Consider the following 17,646-nt stretch of genomic DNA (forward strand, 5'->3'; position numbering starts at 1 on the left):
GGTTAACACACCTTTGAAATGCCAGAAGTAATACCCCTCAAAGTCATAACCACACTAAAAGGGCACGGACTTTTTAACTGTCCTGTGATCCAGTCCCGCCTTGCTGTCTCCCACCTCCGTGTAACCTTCCTGACCTTCCCTCCCTAATTCCAAATGCATAAAAGCAGCTGCAAAACTGCGCTTCTCGGAGCATCTGAGATCTTGCTTCCTGGCCATTGTCGTCAGTTTTGGCTCAGATAAACTTCATAAAAATTCCCTACAGGTTTGGACATTTCTTACATTGACGTAACTGAACAAACAAAATGGTATCTGTAGCTGCCTCTGGGAAGGAGGAAGGGGGTTGAGGGCTGGATTGGGGAGGAGGAGATTTCTTGCTGTACATTTTTTTTGCACTGTTTGGATTTTTTCTGCACAGTGGGAGAGGCCGCAGCTGGAGCGCAAGGTATTAAGGGGTAATCTAATCCGAGAAATGCACAGAACGGAGGTGGGAGGGCAGCATCTGGGCTCATCTTCACTTCCTTTTCTTTAATGTCATCACAGTCCCCCCTGCTACTTATGGCTGTTCAGGCATGGAGAACAAGGCTCGGGGGAAATATTCACAAAATAAGAAGGGAAATGAGCAGGGGAGTTAGGGGGCCGATCCGTGCCATGCTGACCCTGAGTGGCTGGCTGTGCAGAATCCTGGCCCGTCCTCCTCCCTGCTGGCTGCCTGCTGAGAGCTTTCTGCTCCAGATGAGCCTCTGCAGGCACCTCCTGTTAGCATTTTGGGGGCCTTGGAATTTCTCTTAAGCTGATTTGAAGAGACCCTGGGAAGTGCCCAGACATAGAGGCCGGGAAATACATTTTGTAAACAGCCTAAAAATTCCTTGTGGAAATGGAAAACTTGGCTCTGACCGAACAAGCAATCAACCATTCTTCTCCAAAGAGCCATTTCCTCTTTGTGAGCACCGGAGCCCATTTTGGAGACTTCGTGAATGGGGCTGGGTTATAAATGAGCCGCCATCAGAAGGGCCACACGGCCATCAAAATGGAAGCAGCAGACCAGGAAATGAGGGTGTCTGGCGAAGAGGACAGTTCATTTCGCTCCGAGAAATTGTCTTCACTGCCTTTGAGGCTGTGATATTTTAAAATGGGCAGAGCAATTCCCAAACCCAAAGTGTGATTAGTAGCTTAATCATCAACAAGGATTGTGCTGATTTAACATTTGTTATTTTATTTATTTATTTATTAAAGCTATTTTTAGTGATTTCAGAGAGGAAGGGAGAGGTAGAGAGAGGAAGAAACATCAATGATGAGAGAATCATTGATCGGCTCCTCCTGCAAGCCCCACACTGGGGACCAAACCTATAATCCGGGCATGTGCCCTGATGGCGAATCAGACTGTGACCTCCTGGTTCATAGGTTGATGCTCAACCACTGAGCCACACTGGCTGGGCTCAGCTGCCAATTTTGCAAAACATGAAAGCAATATAGGATTATAGTCATAATCATAGAAAAAGATTAGCAGCAATTCTCTAGTTGTATTAAAGGTGGGTAGCAGTGGGGTTATTTTTTATCTTTTTTGAGTCAGATGTATCTTTTAGACACTGATGAAAATGTAGGTGGAGAGTTAGAAGGGGCAAATCCAATCCATTCTCTTTCCCTATGAGACAACCTACCACTGTACTCATTAGCTCTCAACAAACCTTAATAAACTTTGAACATGCAAATTTAAATGTTAAGCCTAATTAAACAGATACCACCACCACTTTTCATTTTGTGCGTTAATGGGGACACATATAAGCAATGGGTCTCATGAGCGGAAAAACAGAATTAGCATTTATGGGTTCTAATTAAGTTTTGGCGTCAAGTAGGATGTTTTTGCTTTTCACTCAAAGTAGTGAACTTTTAAACTAGAGAAGGAAAAAATAAAATTCCCAAATCATTAAAAGGAAATTAATGGGAGTGGCGCCATTTTGCCTTTCACAGCTTCTGAATATATAAAATTGATTTCAGAGAGGAAGGAAGAGGGGGAGAGAGAGATGAAAACATCCTGACCGGGAATCAAACCACGACCTCCTGGTTCATAGGTCAGATGCTCAACCACTGAGCCACTGCGGCCAGAACTTCTGATTCTTCCCAGTCGGCTAGAGTTCCATGAGCCACAGGAAATGCAAATCCACCTGTGAGACAAGATGGGAATAAGGAATGGGAATGTGCTTTGAAAAAGGAAATATTTCTCTCAAATATCAGTTGTTTATTATTATTGTTGTTGTTGCTGTTGTCATAATAGTACCAGGCTCTTAAGATTGAAAAGAGGGTCTTCATGGATCACGGAATATTAAATGCATAAAATTCAAAGCATTTATCATCTTCAGTTCTGCCAGGGTCAGGAATATCAGAAGTCAAAGTCTTTCAAAATTGAAACCAAAAATGCTTCCATGTGGAATGGATGGTTTATAGAAGAAAAGAAAAAAGGCACTTGGAGCAGTCGAGTTGCACCTGGACCTTATATAGCACACCAGACAAAAATAAACCTTTATTTTCCTGCAAGTCGCCTGCAACTGTTTAGTTACTACCAAGAGAAGATGTCTCCTATTTTGGTGGCCCTACAGCTTTCTCTCCCTAATTAGAGCCTCCATATTGTCTGGCCATCTGCTCCTGGGTTCTACCCAAGTGGTGAGGGAAGAGGTATTTTATGATCTCATCCTTTTAGTGGGAGGATAAATTCCACATTAGTCTCATCACAGCAAAATGTCTTTTGGGAAGACACGTGGACCCCTCCTGGTGCTTCCTGTGTCCCAGCTAAACACTTCCACTGGCCGCAGAGGTTGTGGGGTTTTCTGTTTGACCATCTCACGGCCAGCTAGCACGAAAACGTCATATACAGAACAGATTCTACCTACTCTCTCAACGACTGTCCATACGTTGTCTATTGATTTGCTGCTTGATAGAAACTTGAATTTCCCCCCTATATAGTTGCCTTCTCTTATGTAGAATCATTTTGGCTAGTAGGTACAACCTATTTGCATAGCCACCAACCCAGACTAACCTTTTGACCCCAGCTTCTCATTTTTCCACATTCAGTCCAGCACTCTGGTACATTGTTCACAGAGATCGCCCTCCACAGTTCTCATCCCTGCACACACGTTTCTCCTCCTATGAAGAGGTGAAGTCTACTTGTCCATCGCTGAATCTGGAAAGGCCTTACAGCTTGCTTTGACATTATGCTGTTCTGGGCCTGAGCCTTCTAAGTCCTGTGAGTGTCTGCTTTTGCTCTTTGAGAGACTACCCACATGGAAAGAAGTACAACATATCCCACTCCAGAGAGAGGCTGTGAAGACAGGCCTGGAGGAAACACCGCATAGAAAAAGAGGCCACATGAAGAAAACCAACGACCCGGATGTGTGCGTAAGTCAGCTGACACCAAGAGAAAAGAGAGGCCCAGCCAGCCCACCAGACTCCAGTCTTCTGAGCCATCCCTCAGAAGGTATCAGACATGTGACAGAGCTCTGTTGGGTCCTCCAGGCCAGGCTGGCTGCCCGTGTCTGCACCACGTAGAGCAGAGAAAAGCTACCCCATCAAGATGCGCCTGAGTTCCTGACCTACAGATTTGTGAGTAATAAAGTGGTTATTGTTGTAAGCCCCTAAGTTTGGGGCTGATCCAGAAATACTGTGATGATGACTATAATAATGGCCCTGAAAAAATCATGCTACCCTGTGTCTATGACCCCTGGCAATGTGATATAGCCCTCTTCCTGTTTATGTTCCATATGGTGGGGAGAGAGAGGAAGCAAGCTCTGTCCTTTTAAGTTCAAATTGCAGATTCATGAGATAAACAAATGATTTATTTTTTAATTCACTAAATTTGGAGATGGTTTATTACATAACAATAGAAAAACATCATCTTACCAACATTCCAGTTGCCATCATTATTTTATTTAGTATATCAATGCCAGTGAAAGTTTCTTGGTAAAATTTTTGATATGTTGTAGTATAAAACTTCTGAGAAGAAATAAAAGCCAGTATCTAAATGTCTTCCAATAATGTGCCCTGGAGCAATTTTCTACTGGAAAACAAAAATTTCCAAGTAACCATTATAGCTATATAATGTATGTACTGATTCTTTTTTTTTTTAATATATTTTATTGATTTTTTACAGAGAGGAAGGGAGAGGGTTAGAGAGTTAGAAACATCAATGAGAGAGAAACATTGATCAGCTGCCTCCTGCACACCCCCTACTAAGGATGTGCCCGCAACCAAGGTACATGCCCTTGACCGGAATCGAACCTGGGAACCTTCAGTCCGAAAGCTGACGGTCTATCCACTGAGCCAAACCGGTTACGGCAGATTCTTTTTGTTTTTATTGACTTGAGAGAGAGAGAGAAACACTGATTTGTTGTTCCACTTATTTATGCATTTATTGGTTGATTCTTGTATGTGTTCTGACTGAGGATTGAACCCACAACCTTGGTGTATTGGGCCAACTCTCTAACCAACTGAATTACCCAGCCAGGACTATGTATTGATTCTTTAAAAATAAAATTGTTCCTCTAATGAATACATTAAAACTTGACATTTATTTCAGAAGTCTTATAGAAGGTCAATAATTGTGTGTTTTTATGTTCTTGCTATACAATCGTAGAATTCCAATTTTTATGTACTGTTATTGTTACTGGCTTAACAAAGCAGAGTCCCCAGACAGGCAGCCTCGGCATCACCTGGGAACTAGTTAGATTTGTCAATTAAAGGACCCCATTCCAGACCTACAGAACAGACGTGGGGTGAAGCCAGGCATTTAAAGGCTGTGTGTATGCATGTCCAGGCAGCACATTTCATGGACAGTTACTTTTATTCTGAAGCCTAGATAGGACTAGCCTCAGATCAACCTAGAGAGGAAACAGTACATACATGTAATTGTTAGGATCTCTGGCACCCATTCCACCTTGTTTTTTAGCTCTTTTGCATGTTGGACTTGCAAGTTGAGTTAGTAAAAACGGTTGTCATAGATTTTTTTTAAAAAGATTGAAAATCTTTGCATGGCCGAAGCCGGTTTGGCTCAGTGGATAGAGCGTCAGCCTGCGGACTGAAGGGTCCCGAGTTCGATTCCGGTCAGGGGCATGTACCTTGGTTGCGGGCACATCCCCAGTCAGGGGTGTGCAGGAGGCAGCTGATCGATGTTTCTCTCTCATATCGATGTTTCTGGCTCTCTATCTCTCTCCCTTCCTCTCTGTAAAAACTCAATAAAATATATTAAAAAAAAATCTTTGCATGGAGGAAGTGTGCTATGTATTCTATTGTTTAACTAAATATTTCATTTCATAGTGACCTCTACTGGGAAGAATAAGTATATCACAAGGGCTGACAAAATAAGCCATTTTACACTAGTCAAAGCATTGGTTAATTTGGAAAGGCAATGCTGGTCAAATCTGTTCTGTAGAGTTGTTACAGCCCAAATGTACTCTATATTTTTATTTTAAAAATATATTTTATGAAATATTTCAAACTTATGAAGTAGAGGGACCAATAGAATAAACATATACCTGCCACCCAACCTTATCAAAACTTAACATTTTTGCCACTCTGTCTCAGATCTTTTTTACTAAGACATATATATTTGAAAACAGTTCCCCTCTCAAGGAGGCACTTTGGTGTTCATCTTTTCATGAATATTTTCATAGTTCTCCTTCATATGAATAAAAGGTACTGTGCTGCAAGTTTTAAATGTTGGCATAAATGGCATTACAAACATACACCTATCTATCTACTTTTCTGAACTTTACACTTTTTCTGAAATTTTACACTTTTCTGCTGTTTGCGTTGGCCTGTTACGCGGGTGTAACTATCACCCACATAGAGAAAACACAATATAACCCGATCCCACCATCACCAAACTGTAAGGTAAGTTTCAAAGTTCAACATAAGCTGCATCCTATAGTCTATTTCAGACGCTGATTGAAATTCATTTCCCTAATAATATACTCTTCGAGAGCAGCGATTTTCAATTTTCAAAGCGTAGTCCCCAGACAGGCAGCCTCGGCATCACCTGGGAACCTGTAAGATTTGTCAATTAAAGGACCCCATGCCAGCCCGACCGAACTGACGCGGGGGTGGAGCCAGGCCCCTGGTGTTGAACAAGCCCCAGCTGATTCTGATGCACATTAAGGTTGGAGAATCACGGCTGTCAATCAGCTGCAACAGTTTGGCTTCGTGATCACGTAGTAACTGTGTTAGTGAATACTAGGGTCCAGTGTTGGGCTTGAATAATGGAGTCAAGTTTTAATCACCTGTATCTTTTCTAAGTCTCTCTCTCCCCTCCCAACCTGCAGTCAGCTGGTTGACCACCAAGCCCTGCGCTGGAGTGACGGAGAATTCAACATCCGGAGGCGAGAGGTCTGAGCCCATCAGAAGTCAGGCTCGAGCCGCTCGCCCATTCTGGCGGTGTGATTGGTGGATTCCCGGCGGAAGAGCCCGCCCCCGCCTTCCAGCGCCAACCAATCGTCGCCCGGCGCTCGAAGGAGCAAAACCGCGCCAGGGGTTGAACATGGCGGGCCACAGTGCCGGAGGGTCCCGCGACTCCCGGGGGCGTGCGGACGGGGCGGACACGGAGTCCTCGGAGACGGGGCTGTGGGAAATGGCGAGAGAGAATGAGGAGCAGTTAGGGAGCCAGGACCTGCCCGAGTACCAGGTGGAGGCGGGGGCCCCCGAGAAAGAGAAGGACGCGGGCCTGGTGGCGGAGGCCGAGGCGGTAGCTGCTGGCTGGATGCTGGATTTCCTCTGCCTCTCTCTCTGCCGGGCCTTCCGCGACGGCCGCTCCGAGGACTTCCACCGGACCCGGGACAGCGCCGAGGGTGAGTGTCGGGCGCGGCCGGCGGCGGGAGGCGGGCGGCGGGCGGCGGCCGAGGCCCGGTCTGCAGCGCTGTCCCCGGTCACCCTGGCGAGATGGGCGGGCGAGGGCGGGGGAGCGGAGGGACCCAGGCTCCGAACCGTTGGCGGGCATCTCGCATCCGCCTACTATCAGCTCCCCAGTTTTTCTCTGATTCTGAGATTTTTCCGACAAAAATGGGGCGGGGGAGCCTTTAAAGTTGATACAGGATAAAATGTGATAAAATTGTCAACGTGAGAAACACTCAAACCTGTAGAGGATTTTTATGACGTTATTTGAGCCAAACTGACGACCATAGCTGGGAAGCAAAATCTGAAGGGATTGAGAAAAATGCTCTGGAAAATGGCAGTTCTGCACCTTAGGTTATTATACATTAGAAGCAAAGGGAAAGACGTAATTGGTTTACGTGAAATCCATTAGTGACAGATTAAGGAGACGCGAGAAAGCAAAGCGGGAAAATTTCTGGGATTGGCTGAAAAGTAAAATGATAGACACATGCTGCTTTAACTTAGTTAACTCAATATTACCACGCGAGGATTTGTGGTCAGCCCTGGTGCATAGGGTTTGTGCCCTGAGGGGTCTGGAAAAAAGGAAGGATACCCTGACATTCCAAAGGTATGTTGTCTTAGATGCTAGAAGACGATGGGCTCGATTAAAGTAAAGATTGACTTTCGGCAGGGAAGATTGTAGCCTAGGACAAGACTGCTTTTAGTTAAAAAGTTTCCATTTCAGACCATCTTTTGTGGTTACTTTAGGTCTCTTGAGTGTGTAAGGCCGCCACACAGGCCTCCCTGGGCTTGTCAGGTTTCCTGTGGTGCCCCTGTTCGTTCACAAAATGTACAAAATCGCACCTAGCCCAGTGTCCAATGCCTTTTGTCTTTGTCCGTGCTTGTATTTGTTTTTCCTTGCATTCAGGGATCCCTGTCATGGCGGTCAGCCCCCAGTCACTGTAGCCTCCGAGTGACCTGGGCCTCGGTGTTTCCTGCTCACTTGTGAGCTACCTAAGCCTCCTGGGGCCTGCTTGCTCCCAGGCTTCAGAATAAAAGTAACTGCCCAGGAAATGTGCTGCCTGGACATGCATGCACACAGCCTTTAAATGCTGAACCGAGACACATCCATTGAGAAGACTAGCGTGGCTTTCTAGAATGCTGACAGAAAGATGTGTTACCAGACTAAAGGGGTCCGTTTGCCTGCGTTCATCAAAGCCCGCCCTGTGAGACAGGAACAGGAGCTTGCTGCAAAGAAAGCAAGGGTTTCGTTTTAGAAGGTGGCACAAGCCCAGAGATAAATGAGCTAATTTAATGCTCAAAGACCTGGCTCCCTGATGGCTTCCAGGGGGGAAACCATTCATCATGGTGACTAAGGGAGTTAGGGCCCTGGTCCCTGTTTGATTGGCTGACACTAGGGTAGGGGTAGTTGATCAGTGTATCCATACCCAGTCCTGATGCGGGCCATGGCTTGGATGGGTGTGGTTTCACTGCTTTTATGGGCCTGGAGCTGAAACACAGCTGAGGCCTACCTGTTATCTCTGGTTTGATTGAAACTCTCTGTGGTCAGTGCTTTTGTTCCTAAGATTATTTGATACAGACCAGAACCTTATTGTCTTGTGGGTTCGATTCCCAGTCAAGGGCACCCACCTGGGTTGCAGGTTGGATCCCCACCCCTCATTGGCCAGTGTGGGAGGCAAACAATGAATGTGTCTCTCTCACAATGATCTCCCCCTCCCCCTCCCCCTCCCCTTACATTCTCTCTAAAAAATCAATGGAAAAAATATCCTCACTCCTTGGGTAAGGATTTAAAAAAAAAAAAAAAAGAGCCCAGTGGGCATGGCTCAGTGGTTGAGTGTCCACATATGAACCGGGAAGTCACGGTTCAATATCTGGTCACGGCATTTATTTGTACTAATCTCAAATATCTGAATGCCCACCCAGGTGTTGTGCTAGACAGTGAGTATATACAGTGATGAGTAAACCATAATCCTGGACCTCAGTGAGTTCATTACCATATAGCAGTGAAAGACAAATCACTGAATAACTAAAGTGAAAATGTGGAGGAAACCGAAAAAGATGAGTATAGGGTGCTATGGAAGCATATAACAAAGATGCATTAAGACCTAACAGGGCCTTTATACTTCACCTAGCGCTTGCCTGGTATATATAAAACTCAAAAAGCAGTCCAGCTGCCACTAAGCAGGTAAGACAAAATACATTTCCTCAATTTTAAAATGCCTTGCCGAAACCGGTTTGGCTCAGTGGATAGAGCGTCGGCCTGCGGACTCAAGGGTCCCAGGTTCGATTCCGGTCAAGGGCATGTACCTTGGTTGCGGGCACATCCCCAGTAGGAGGTGTGCAAGAGGCAGCTAATCGATGTTTCTCTCTCATCGATGTTTCTAACTCTCTATCCCTCTCTCTTCCTTTCTGTAAAAAGTCAATAAAATATATTATAAAAAATTTTTTTAAATGCCTTAGTATTACACTAAAATTTAAATAAAATTTAAACCAAATTCATTCAATATTTACTGAACATGTACTTCTAGCCAATGTTAGGGACTAATGACTGAATGAGGAGATAGCCAACTGGTCCTTGCCCCTCACGATGGTTTTAGGCACAAATTAAAAAGTTATACAAGTGACTAAAATCTTAATGAGTCCCATAGTTGGTAAGTAAAGCATAAGAGCAAAGTAACAGAAAAACCTAATCTGTAGAGAAGAAAATCAGACCCCTTCTGTATTCACTTCCCTCCATATTCAGTTCAGTCACCTGTGCAGTCACTGCACATATCCTGCACACCAGTGCCCTTCTGAACAAGGAAAACCTATTTGATTGAACCTGGCTACCTCCTTTTTCCACACCTGTAACCAACACTTAACTGAAACCTTGACAGAAGTAATATAAAATATTTCCTATAACAATAGGAGCTTTAAAATATAAAATAAGTTTCCAGATAATGACTAGACACATTTTGTAATTTGGGTCTAAATCTCCCTATACATTAGAGTGCTACATGTGAAAGTAGTTTTAAATATTTATTACTCTACATGTGAAGTATTTGTTTTCTTTTACAAGTGTTTATTATTGTAATTTTGTTCTGATATTTTAAAAAATGCCTATAAATAGCCCTGGCTGGTTTTGCTCAGTGGATAGAGCGTTGGCCTGTGGACTAAAGGGTCCCAGGTTTAATTCTGGTCAAAGACACATGCCTGGGTTGCGGGCTCGATCCCTAGTGAGGGACGTGCAAGAAGCAGCTGATCAATGATTCTCTGTCATCATTGATGTTTCTATCTCCCTCCCTCTCCCTTCCTCTCTAAAATAAAAATATATATGTAGTTTTAAAAAAATGCCTATAAATAAGAGCATATAGCTCTAAATTTATGGTAGTTTTTGTGTGATGTTTATAACCTTTTTTCTCAACAAACCACATAGGCACTGCTGGGTCAGGGTGGTTTTTTTAATGTTTTAATAAAATTCACTTTTTTTCCTTTTTCAGCTATTATTCATGGGTTATCTAGCCTCACATCTCATCAATTGAGAACTATACACATATGCCAGTTTTTGACACGAATTGCATCAGGAAAAGCCCTCGGTAAATATGTATTTTTATCTTATATTGGAAATATTTCAATCTATGTCTAAAGGTAAGACAATGAGAAACAGATGGTGAGCCATTATTTGTTTTTGAGTTTGCCCACATGTATTTATTTGTCATGTACATCTACACACAAGCATATCTAAAGCAAGTAAAAGGGATACAGTCCCCATCCTCTTAGAGCAGTAGCGCTCAAACTTCATCCCGCTTCACAAATATGAAAGAACTTGTTTTAAAAAAAAGAAAGAATGCTGAATCCCCTTCCCCTCCATGAGTTTCTGATTCAGTAGGATGGATGAGGGGCCCTGGAGTTGTTTCCTGTAAGTCCCCAGGTGATTCTGATGGTGCTGTTGTGGTCCCACACTTCACAGACTCTACCTTGGAGATTTTAATTTAAATTTGTATGGTAACTGGTGGTGACTTTTCCTGTCATGCATACTGTTTGTTTTGTTTTTATCAGCGACTATGATATTTGAAGCCTCTTACTTGAACTTAATTTCAGCACTTATTTATATAAGCAGATTTCTAACTATAATATCTCTTGCTTGTCCCCAGAGTTCATTTTAGATTGGAATGGGCATGCCTGATTCAGTTTATCATGATCATTAAAAGGGCCTTTTGATAATAGTGAAGGTTCTGAATGTCACATTGAGATGTTTGTATATAATTTGCTAAGTAGTTAGCAGCCATTGTGAGTCTTTTATCAGAAAAACCTAAGAAAGTTTAACAGTAGTAAAAATACTATCTCATTAAATATTCACATAAATCCTATGAGATAGTATTTATGTTCACCATTTGTAGGTGAGAAAAAGGAGGCTTAGGTGAAATAACACTATCCTATATAATAAAGATGTAATATTCAAATGGTCATTACGCCATGAAGCATAACGACCCGTGTAATGACCGACCCGACCCTGTAATGACCAGATCCCGGATCAGCAGGAGGGTGGGGCAGCGAGCTACAAGCGGGGCTACAGGAGGGGGCAGGGCAGCAAGCTATGGGGAAGGGGAGGAGAGCTACAGGAGGGTGGGGCAGCAGGTGGAGAGCTATAGGAGGGGGCAGGGCAGCAAGCTAAGAGGCGGGCAGGGGGAGGAGAGCTACAGGAGAGTGGGGCAGCGGGCAGAGAGCTACTGGAGGGTGGCAACGAGCTACCAGCCAGCTACTGGCGCATAGATACATATGCAGGGCTACTAGTACAGGTAATAACAGGGTCTGGAATAAACTCCAAAGTCAAGTTTTTAACCACTATACAGTGTTTTGCAACAGATTGGATATGTAATGAGAAAAAGGAATAAAATGGTGACTCCTTAGATTTTAAGTCTTGGTGATTGGAAGAATGTTGGTAGGGAAATAACTTTTTGAAAGATCCTATTTCAAATATCCACAAAATATATAACTTGAAATATATAAGGATTTCAAGTAGTATATTATAAAATTAAATACAAAATAAACTAATTTCATGCTTTAGAGGTTTGTTATACTACAGTCAGATTTATGAATCATTTAAGAATTCTGTTACTGTGATACCTTATGTAGTTTTCATGGTTTATTTTAGCTCTTAAAATCAATATTTTAATAAAGAGAAGCTTTAAATGTTTGGTAAACTAATCTTGCTTTTTCATTGTTAAAGTTGATTTTAATAAGAAAATTAACTTGAAAAGTCAGATCCTTCCCTAAACTGGTGTATATGTATAAAAGCAGTGCCTGAGAGGTAGTATACACTTGGTAAATATTTAAATAAATGAATTTTTAAAATTGATGCAGTAAGGTTCTACTTAGCTTTCTAACTTATTTTATTTTTGTTCTGGTTTTAAAAGATGCACAGTTTGAAACTGATGAACGAATTACACCCTTGGAATCAGCCCTGATGATTTGGGATTCAATTGAAAAGGAACATGACAAACTTCATGAAGAAATACAGAATTTAATTAAAATTCAGGTATGAGTGTTACTTTCTGTTTACAATTATTTTGCTAGAAAATAAAAATATATCTAAAGAAATTAAGAGTCACTCTAATAGAAGTTGGGCAGTAAACCCAGTGTAAAATTTAATATAATCATTTTCTTTAGAAATTTGACCTTTGGTTTAAAGCAGTGATGGCGAACCTATGACACACGTGTCAGCACTGACACGCGTAGCCATTTCTGATGACACGCGGTCGCTGAGCCGGCCGCATGCCGAGGATGAAACATTTGCTGCTCCTGAGGATGAAACATTTGTGACTAGAGTCTTGGAGTTAGTTTTTTCCTCAAAGTGACACACTACCTGAGTTATGCTCAGTTTTTTGGCGAAGTTTGACACACCAAGCTCAAAAGGTTGCCCATCACTGGTTTATAGTCTGAACATGAACTCTGTGAGCTGGGACTTAAGAGTCTGCTACATACATGTTTATTGCCACACTTTGGAAAATGTGCCACATCTATTTAAAGTTCATCAAGCAACTTTGAAAAACTTGTAGTTTGTGCCCTCTCATACATATGTATGTGTGTGTGTGTGTGTTTTTAGAAAGTGTCAATGGGTAGTTCAAGGAACAGTTTTATTTTTATTAATTTCAGAAAGGAAGGGACAGAGAGAGAGAGATAGAAGCATCAATGATGAGAGAGAATCACTGATCTGCTGCCTCCACATGCCCCGAACAGTTATTGAACCATGACCTCTTAGTTCATAGGTCGGCACTCAACCACTGAGCCACACTGGCTGGTGCCCTCTCAATTTTTATTTAAAGAATATAAATGTGAAAATATTAGAATATTTCATTTTTAAAAAATAAGTGGATTTTTGTGAAAAGAACATAAAGTTTTAACTATGTAGAAAGAATTTTAGGAGTAACCTATTAAAGAGTGATAAGCCAAAAAAAATCACTCAAAGATATAAGAGAAGGGAAAATGTGTTTTGCTAAGAGGAATTTTGTTAGATGAATAAACTTTTCCACATTTAAAATGTTTTACTGTTGGGTAGGAGAGAAAATCCCACCTTCCCAGGAATTATTATTGATAGTATAGTGACTGTCAAGTAGAATTTAGACTTGATGAGAATGGGCAAAAACAGGACTGCTTCTTTTAAGAATTTCAACCAAGGGCAAAGAGATTTGTCATGCTTTCCAAATTTTGGGGGTGCTCTAGAGGAAACAGCTTTTGTTAATATACTGGTACTAGTAAAGTTGAATGTGTTACCATAAAATATGTAGCAAACATGTATATATTGCTTATATTTGCCAGGTGTACTATTCTAAGTACTTTCATATATAATTCTGTAACCTTACAACAGTTCTATGAAGTAGGTACTATATCTTACCACATATGGTATCATAACACATATGGTATCAAAAAAGGCCAATTTATAAAATGATTATTAAAAGCATCTAGCTTCCTAGGTTTCTATTAGAGATTTTTCAGGCATCCTCTCTAGCAAATTTTATATTAACTAATCATAAATGCCACTGCTTCCCCTCATTTTTTGTTCAAAATGTTTAAGTGGGTTCTAAATGTACATAACTTCTAAGTTACTAATACCTGCCTTTAATTTGGCCTAAACTGAAAAGTGATAGAATGTTGCGTGTTTATTAGTATACTAGAGGCTCAATGCACTAATTCCTGCACTAGTGGGGTCCCTCGGCCTGGCCTGCGGAACTGGGCCAAAACCAGCACTCCAGCATCCCCTGAGAGGTCCCGGATTGCGAGAGGGAACAGGCCAGGCCGAGGGACCCCACTGGTGCACAATCGGGGCGGGGAAGGATGCAGGAGGTTGGCCAGCTGGGACAGTGGGAAGGCTCCAGAGTGTGTCCGGCCCGTCTCGCTCAGTCTTGATCAGCTGGACCCTAACAGCAAGCAAACCTACCAGTCGGAGCATCTGCCCCCTGGTGGTCAGTGCACATCATAGCGACTGGTGGACTGGTCAACTGTCTGCCCCCTGGTGGTCAGTGCATGTCACAGCGAGAGGTTGAGCGGCCTTAGCATATCATTAGCATATTACACTTTGATTGGTTGAACTGCCGACCAGTCAACCAGACACTTAGCATCTTAGGCTTTCATTATATAGGATATGAAATTTTTTCTTGTCTTTTCAAACCACAGTTATTTTATTTTTGAAAAACTATCTTATATTGGTAACTTATTAAATTAAAATTATTAAACTCCAAAAAAATATTATTAAACTACATAAAAATATTTTAAATGAAGTAGTTCAGACATCTCTTGAGTTATTTCAATATTAAACAACAATTCATTATTTTACAAAGCAATTTTAAGGTATGTATTTGTCTGTCTTTTAGGCTATAGCTGTTTGTATGGAAAGTGGCAATTTTAAGGAAGCAGAAGAAGTCTTTGAAAGAATATTTGGTGACTCAGATTCTGATACGGTAATTGTTTAAATTAGAATCGGAATTGTAGAAGTTTATATGGCCTGAGGGAAATGGGAAGAACACGGAAGGAGAAAGGAATGATGAACAGTACAGAACAGTGCTGTCCAGTAGAAATACAGTGCAAGTCCAATATGTGAGTTTACATTTTCTAGTAGCCACATAAAAAAGTTAAAAGAAACAAGTGAAGCTAATTTTAATAACATTTTATTTAACTCAATATATTAAAAAAACATTGTCATTTTTAGCATTTAATCAATATAAGAATGTATTGATGAAATATTTTGCTTTCCTTTTTTGTACTAAGTCTTCGAACCTGGCGTATATTTTATACTTTTGTCATACATTTAAAATATATATATGTGTGTACATATATATGTTATTGATTTTAGAGGAAGGGAGAGGGAGACAGAGATAGAAACATCAATGATGAGAGAGAATAATTGACTGGCTGCCTCCGCATTCCCCCTACTGGGGATGGAGCCTGCAATCTGGGCACATACCCTGACCTGAAATCTAACCTCAACCTCCTGATTCATAGGTCGACACTCAACCAGTGAGCCACACCAGCTGGGCTGGGGTCATACATTTTAAGGGCTCAGTAGCCATGTGTGGTTAGTGGCTACTATATTGGGCAATGTAGTTTGGAAGAACGCATTATAACTTCTTTTTCTGAAGTTTTTGATGTGTTCATTAGTTGTTAAGGTCAAAGATTAAAAACAAAGTGCTGCCGAAACCGGTTTGGCTCAGTGGATAGAGCGTCGGCCTGCGGACTCAAGGGTCCCGGGTTCGATTCCGGTCAGGGGCATGTGCCTTGGTTGCGTGCACATCCCCAGTAGGGGGTGTGCAGGAGGCGGCTGATAGATGTTTCTCTCTCATCGATGTTTCTAACTCTCTATTCCTCTCTCTTCCTCTCTGTAAAAAGTCAATAAAATATATTATAAAAAAAAAAACAAAGTGCTATTGGAGTAAATTAAGCTTATTCAAAGAAAAGATAGTTTTATATGTTTTCTGTAAACTTTTTATTAATAGCATACTTCTAGTATAGTGCATTTATCATAAATGTGTAAGTAGGTGTGTTTTCACAAAAGGAGCACATTTGTGTGATGGGCCCCTAGACCATGAATGAGAAGATTACCAGCACCCCCACCCTCCAGTCACTGTCCTTCCCACCTTCTCAAGGGTAACCACTGGTCTGCCTTGTAACATCCAAGGTCAATTTTACTTGTTTCTAAACTTATTTAATAGAATCGTATAGCAAGTTTATATATTAATATTGATCCATGGTGTTGCTTATAACAATAGTTTGTTCATTCTCGTTGCTTCATTGTAGGAATATACTACAACATTCTGTTGATGGACATTTGAAGTCATTTTCAGTTTGGGGCTATTACATGCTTTTATACTTGTCTTTTGTGGTACATATACAAGGTGTCCCAAAGAAATACTTACACACTTTAATAGCTGATAAGTCACTCACCGTAATTTTCACTCTTTTTCAGGTTTAACTGATTTGAAATAATGGGTAAAGTGAGACTAAGCTTTGAACAAAGAAAATTTATCCTAAAGTGCCACTAGACTTTTTTATGGGGATACATAAAAGATAAAACTGGCAACAGTCATCTAATTGGAGGCACACAAATACTGAAATAAATTATTCTTTTTTGTTGTTTTTGTTAATCCTCTTCTGAGGATATTTTTTTCCCCGTTGATTTTTAGAGGGTAAGTGAGGGGGAGAGACAGCGAGAGAAACAACAATGTGAGAGAGACATATTGATTGGTTGCCTTGGGGCATTGAGCCTGCAACCTTAGAGGTATGTGCCCTTGACCATAATCAAACCTAAGACCCTTGAGTCCACAGGCCAACGCTCTAACCACTGAGCAAATTGGCTAAGGTGAAATGATTCTTGATGTTTGCAATTCCACTGCTTCACATTATCAGCAGTTCCTGAACTAGAATGGTCATCAGTTTGGAAAAAGGCACAAAACAATATTCATTTCTACAGAGTCTTTTAAATTTTGGAAATGAACTGTATGTTAATAAACACTGATTTTATAATCATTCAAAGTGCATATACATTTTTTTGGTACACCTTGTATATGTTTTTATTGATATGTACTTAGGAATAGAATTGATGGGTTATAAGATATGAACATAGTCATTCAGTTTTGGTAGATGCTGCCAAATAGTTTTCCAAAATAGTTATATTATGTCAGTTTCTCTAGTGCTGCGGGAGAGTGAGAGAGTGGATGGGAAGAGAGACAAATTAATAGGTTGCCTCCCACACACGCCCCGACCAGGGCCAGGGATCGAGCCTGCAACCAAGGTACATGCCCTTGACTGGAATCGAACCCAGGACCCTTCAGTCCATGGGCCAACGCTCTATTCACTGAGCAAAACTGGCTAGGGCTATGTTGAGTTTTAGTTTGTTTCCCTGATGACTAATGCAGGTGAGCACCTTTTCATATACTGGTACAAATATAGATTTGTGGAGTGATAACTTTAATCCATTGAGGAACTAAGCCAAGTTGAGGGTCAGTTATAGTTTTAGTATGGCTCAGTCTATGTCTGATTTCCTCCTGTTCCTAGGGTATAACACTCCAGATTGCAGCAGAAAGCCTGATACATTTATTGGGTTCCCTGCCCTTACTTATAAACAATGGCTGTGATTGTACAATTGATGTCTTAGTTCTTAAATTTGGTAAAGGACATTCAGTTTGTAATCTTTTTAAAGTTTTTTTGTATGTGTGTGAAATATAAGATTTTTTTTTAATTTAGAAAAAAAAATTGGTGGGCGATTTAAAACATGAGAATCTTAAACTCTTAATTGTAGGT

General features: G+C 41.4%; 1 protein-coding gene across 1 annotated transcript in view; it reads left to right on the forward strand.

Annotated features, from left to right (window-relative positions):
• The first annotated feature begins 6,523 nt into the window (after positions 1 to 6,523).
• TERF1 (telomeric repeat binding factor 1) overlaps positions 6,524 to 17,646 on the forward strand; it is a 35,112-nt gene continuing 23,989 nt past the window's right edge. The window contains exons 1-4 of the mRNA XM_008150386.3: positions 6,524 to 6,830; positions 10,353 to 10,448; positions 12,270 to 12,391; positions 14,724 to 14,810. Coding sequence (XP_008148608.2) covers positions 6,524 to 6,830; positions 10,353 to 10,448; positions 12,270 to 12,391; positions 14,724 to 14,810 — 612 coding nt within the window. The remainder of the gene's footprint in view (positions 6,831 to 10,352; positions 10,449 to 12,269; positions 12,392 to 14,723; positions 14,811 to 17,646) is intronic.

Source organism: Eptesicus fuscus, chromosome 19 (genome assembly GCF_027574615.1).
Source record: "Eptesicus fuscus isolate TK198812 chromosome 19, DD_ASM_mEF_20220401, whole genome shotgun sequence".
Lineage (NCBI taxonomy): Eukaryota > Metazoa > Chordata > Mammalia > Chiroptera > Vespertilionidae > Eptesicus > Eptesicus fuscus.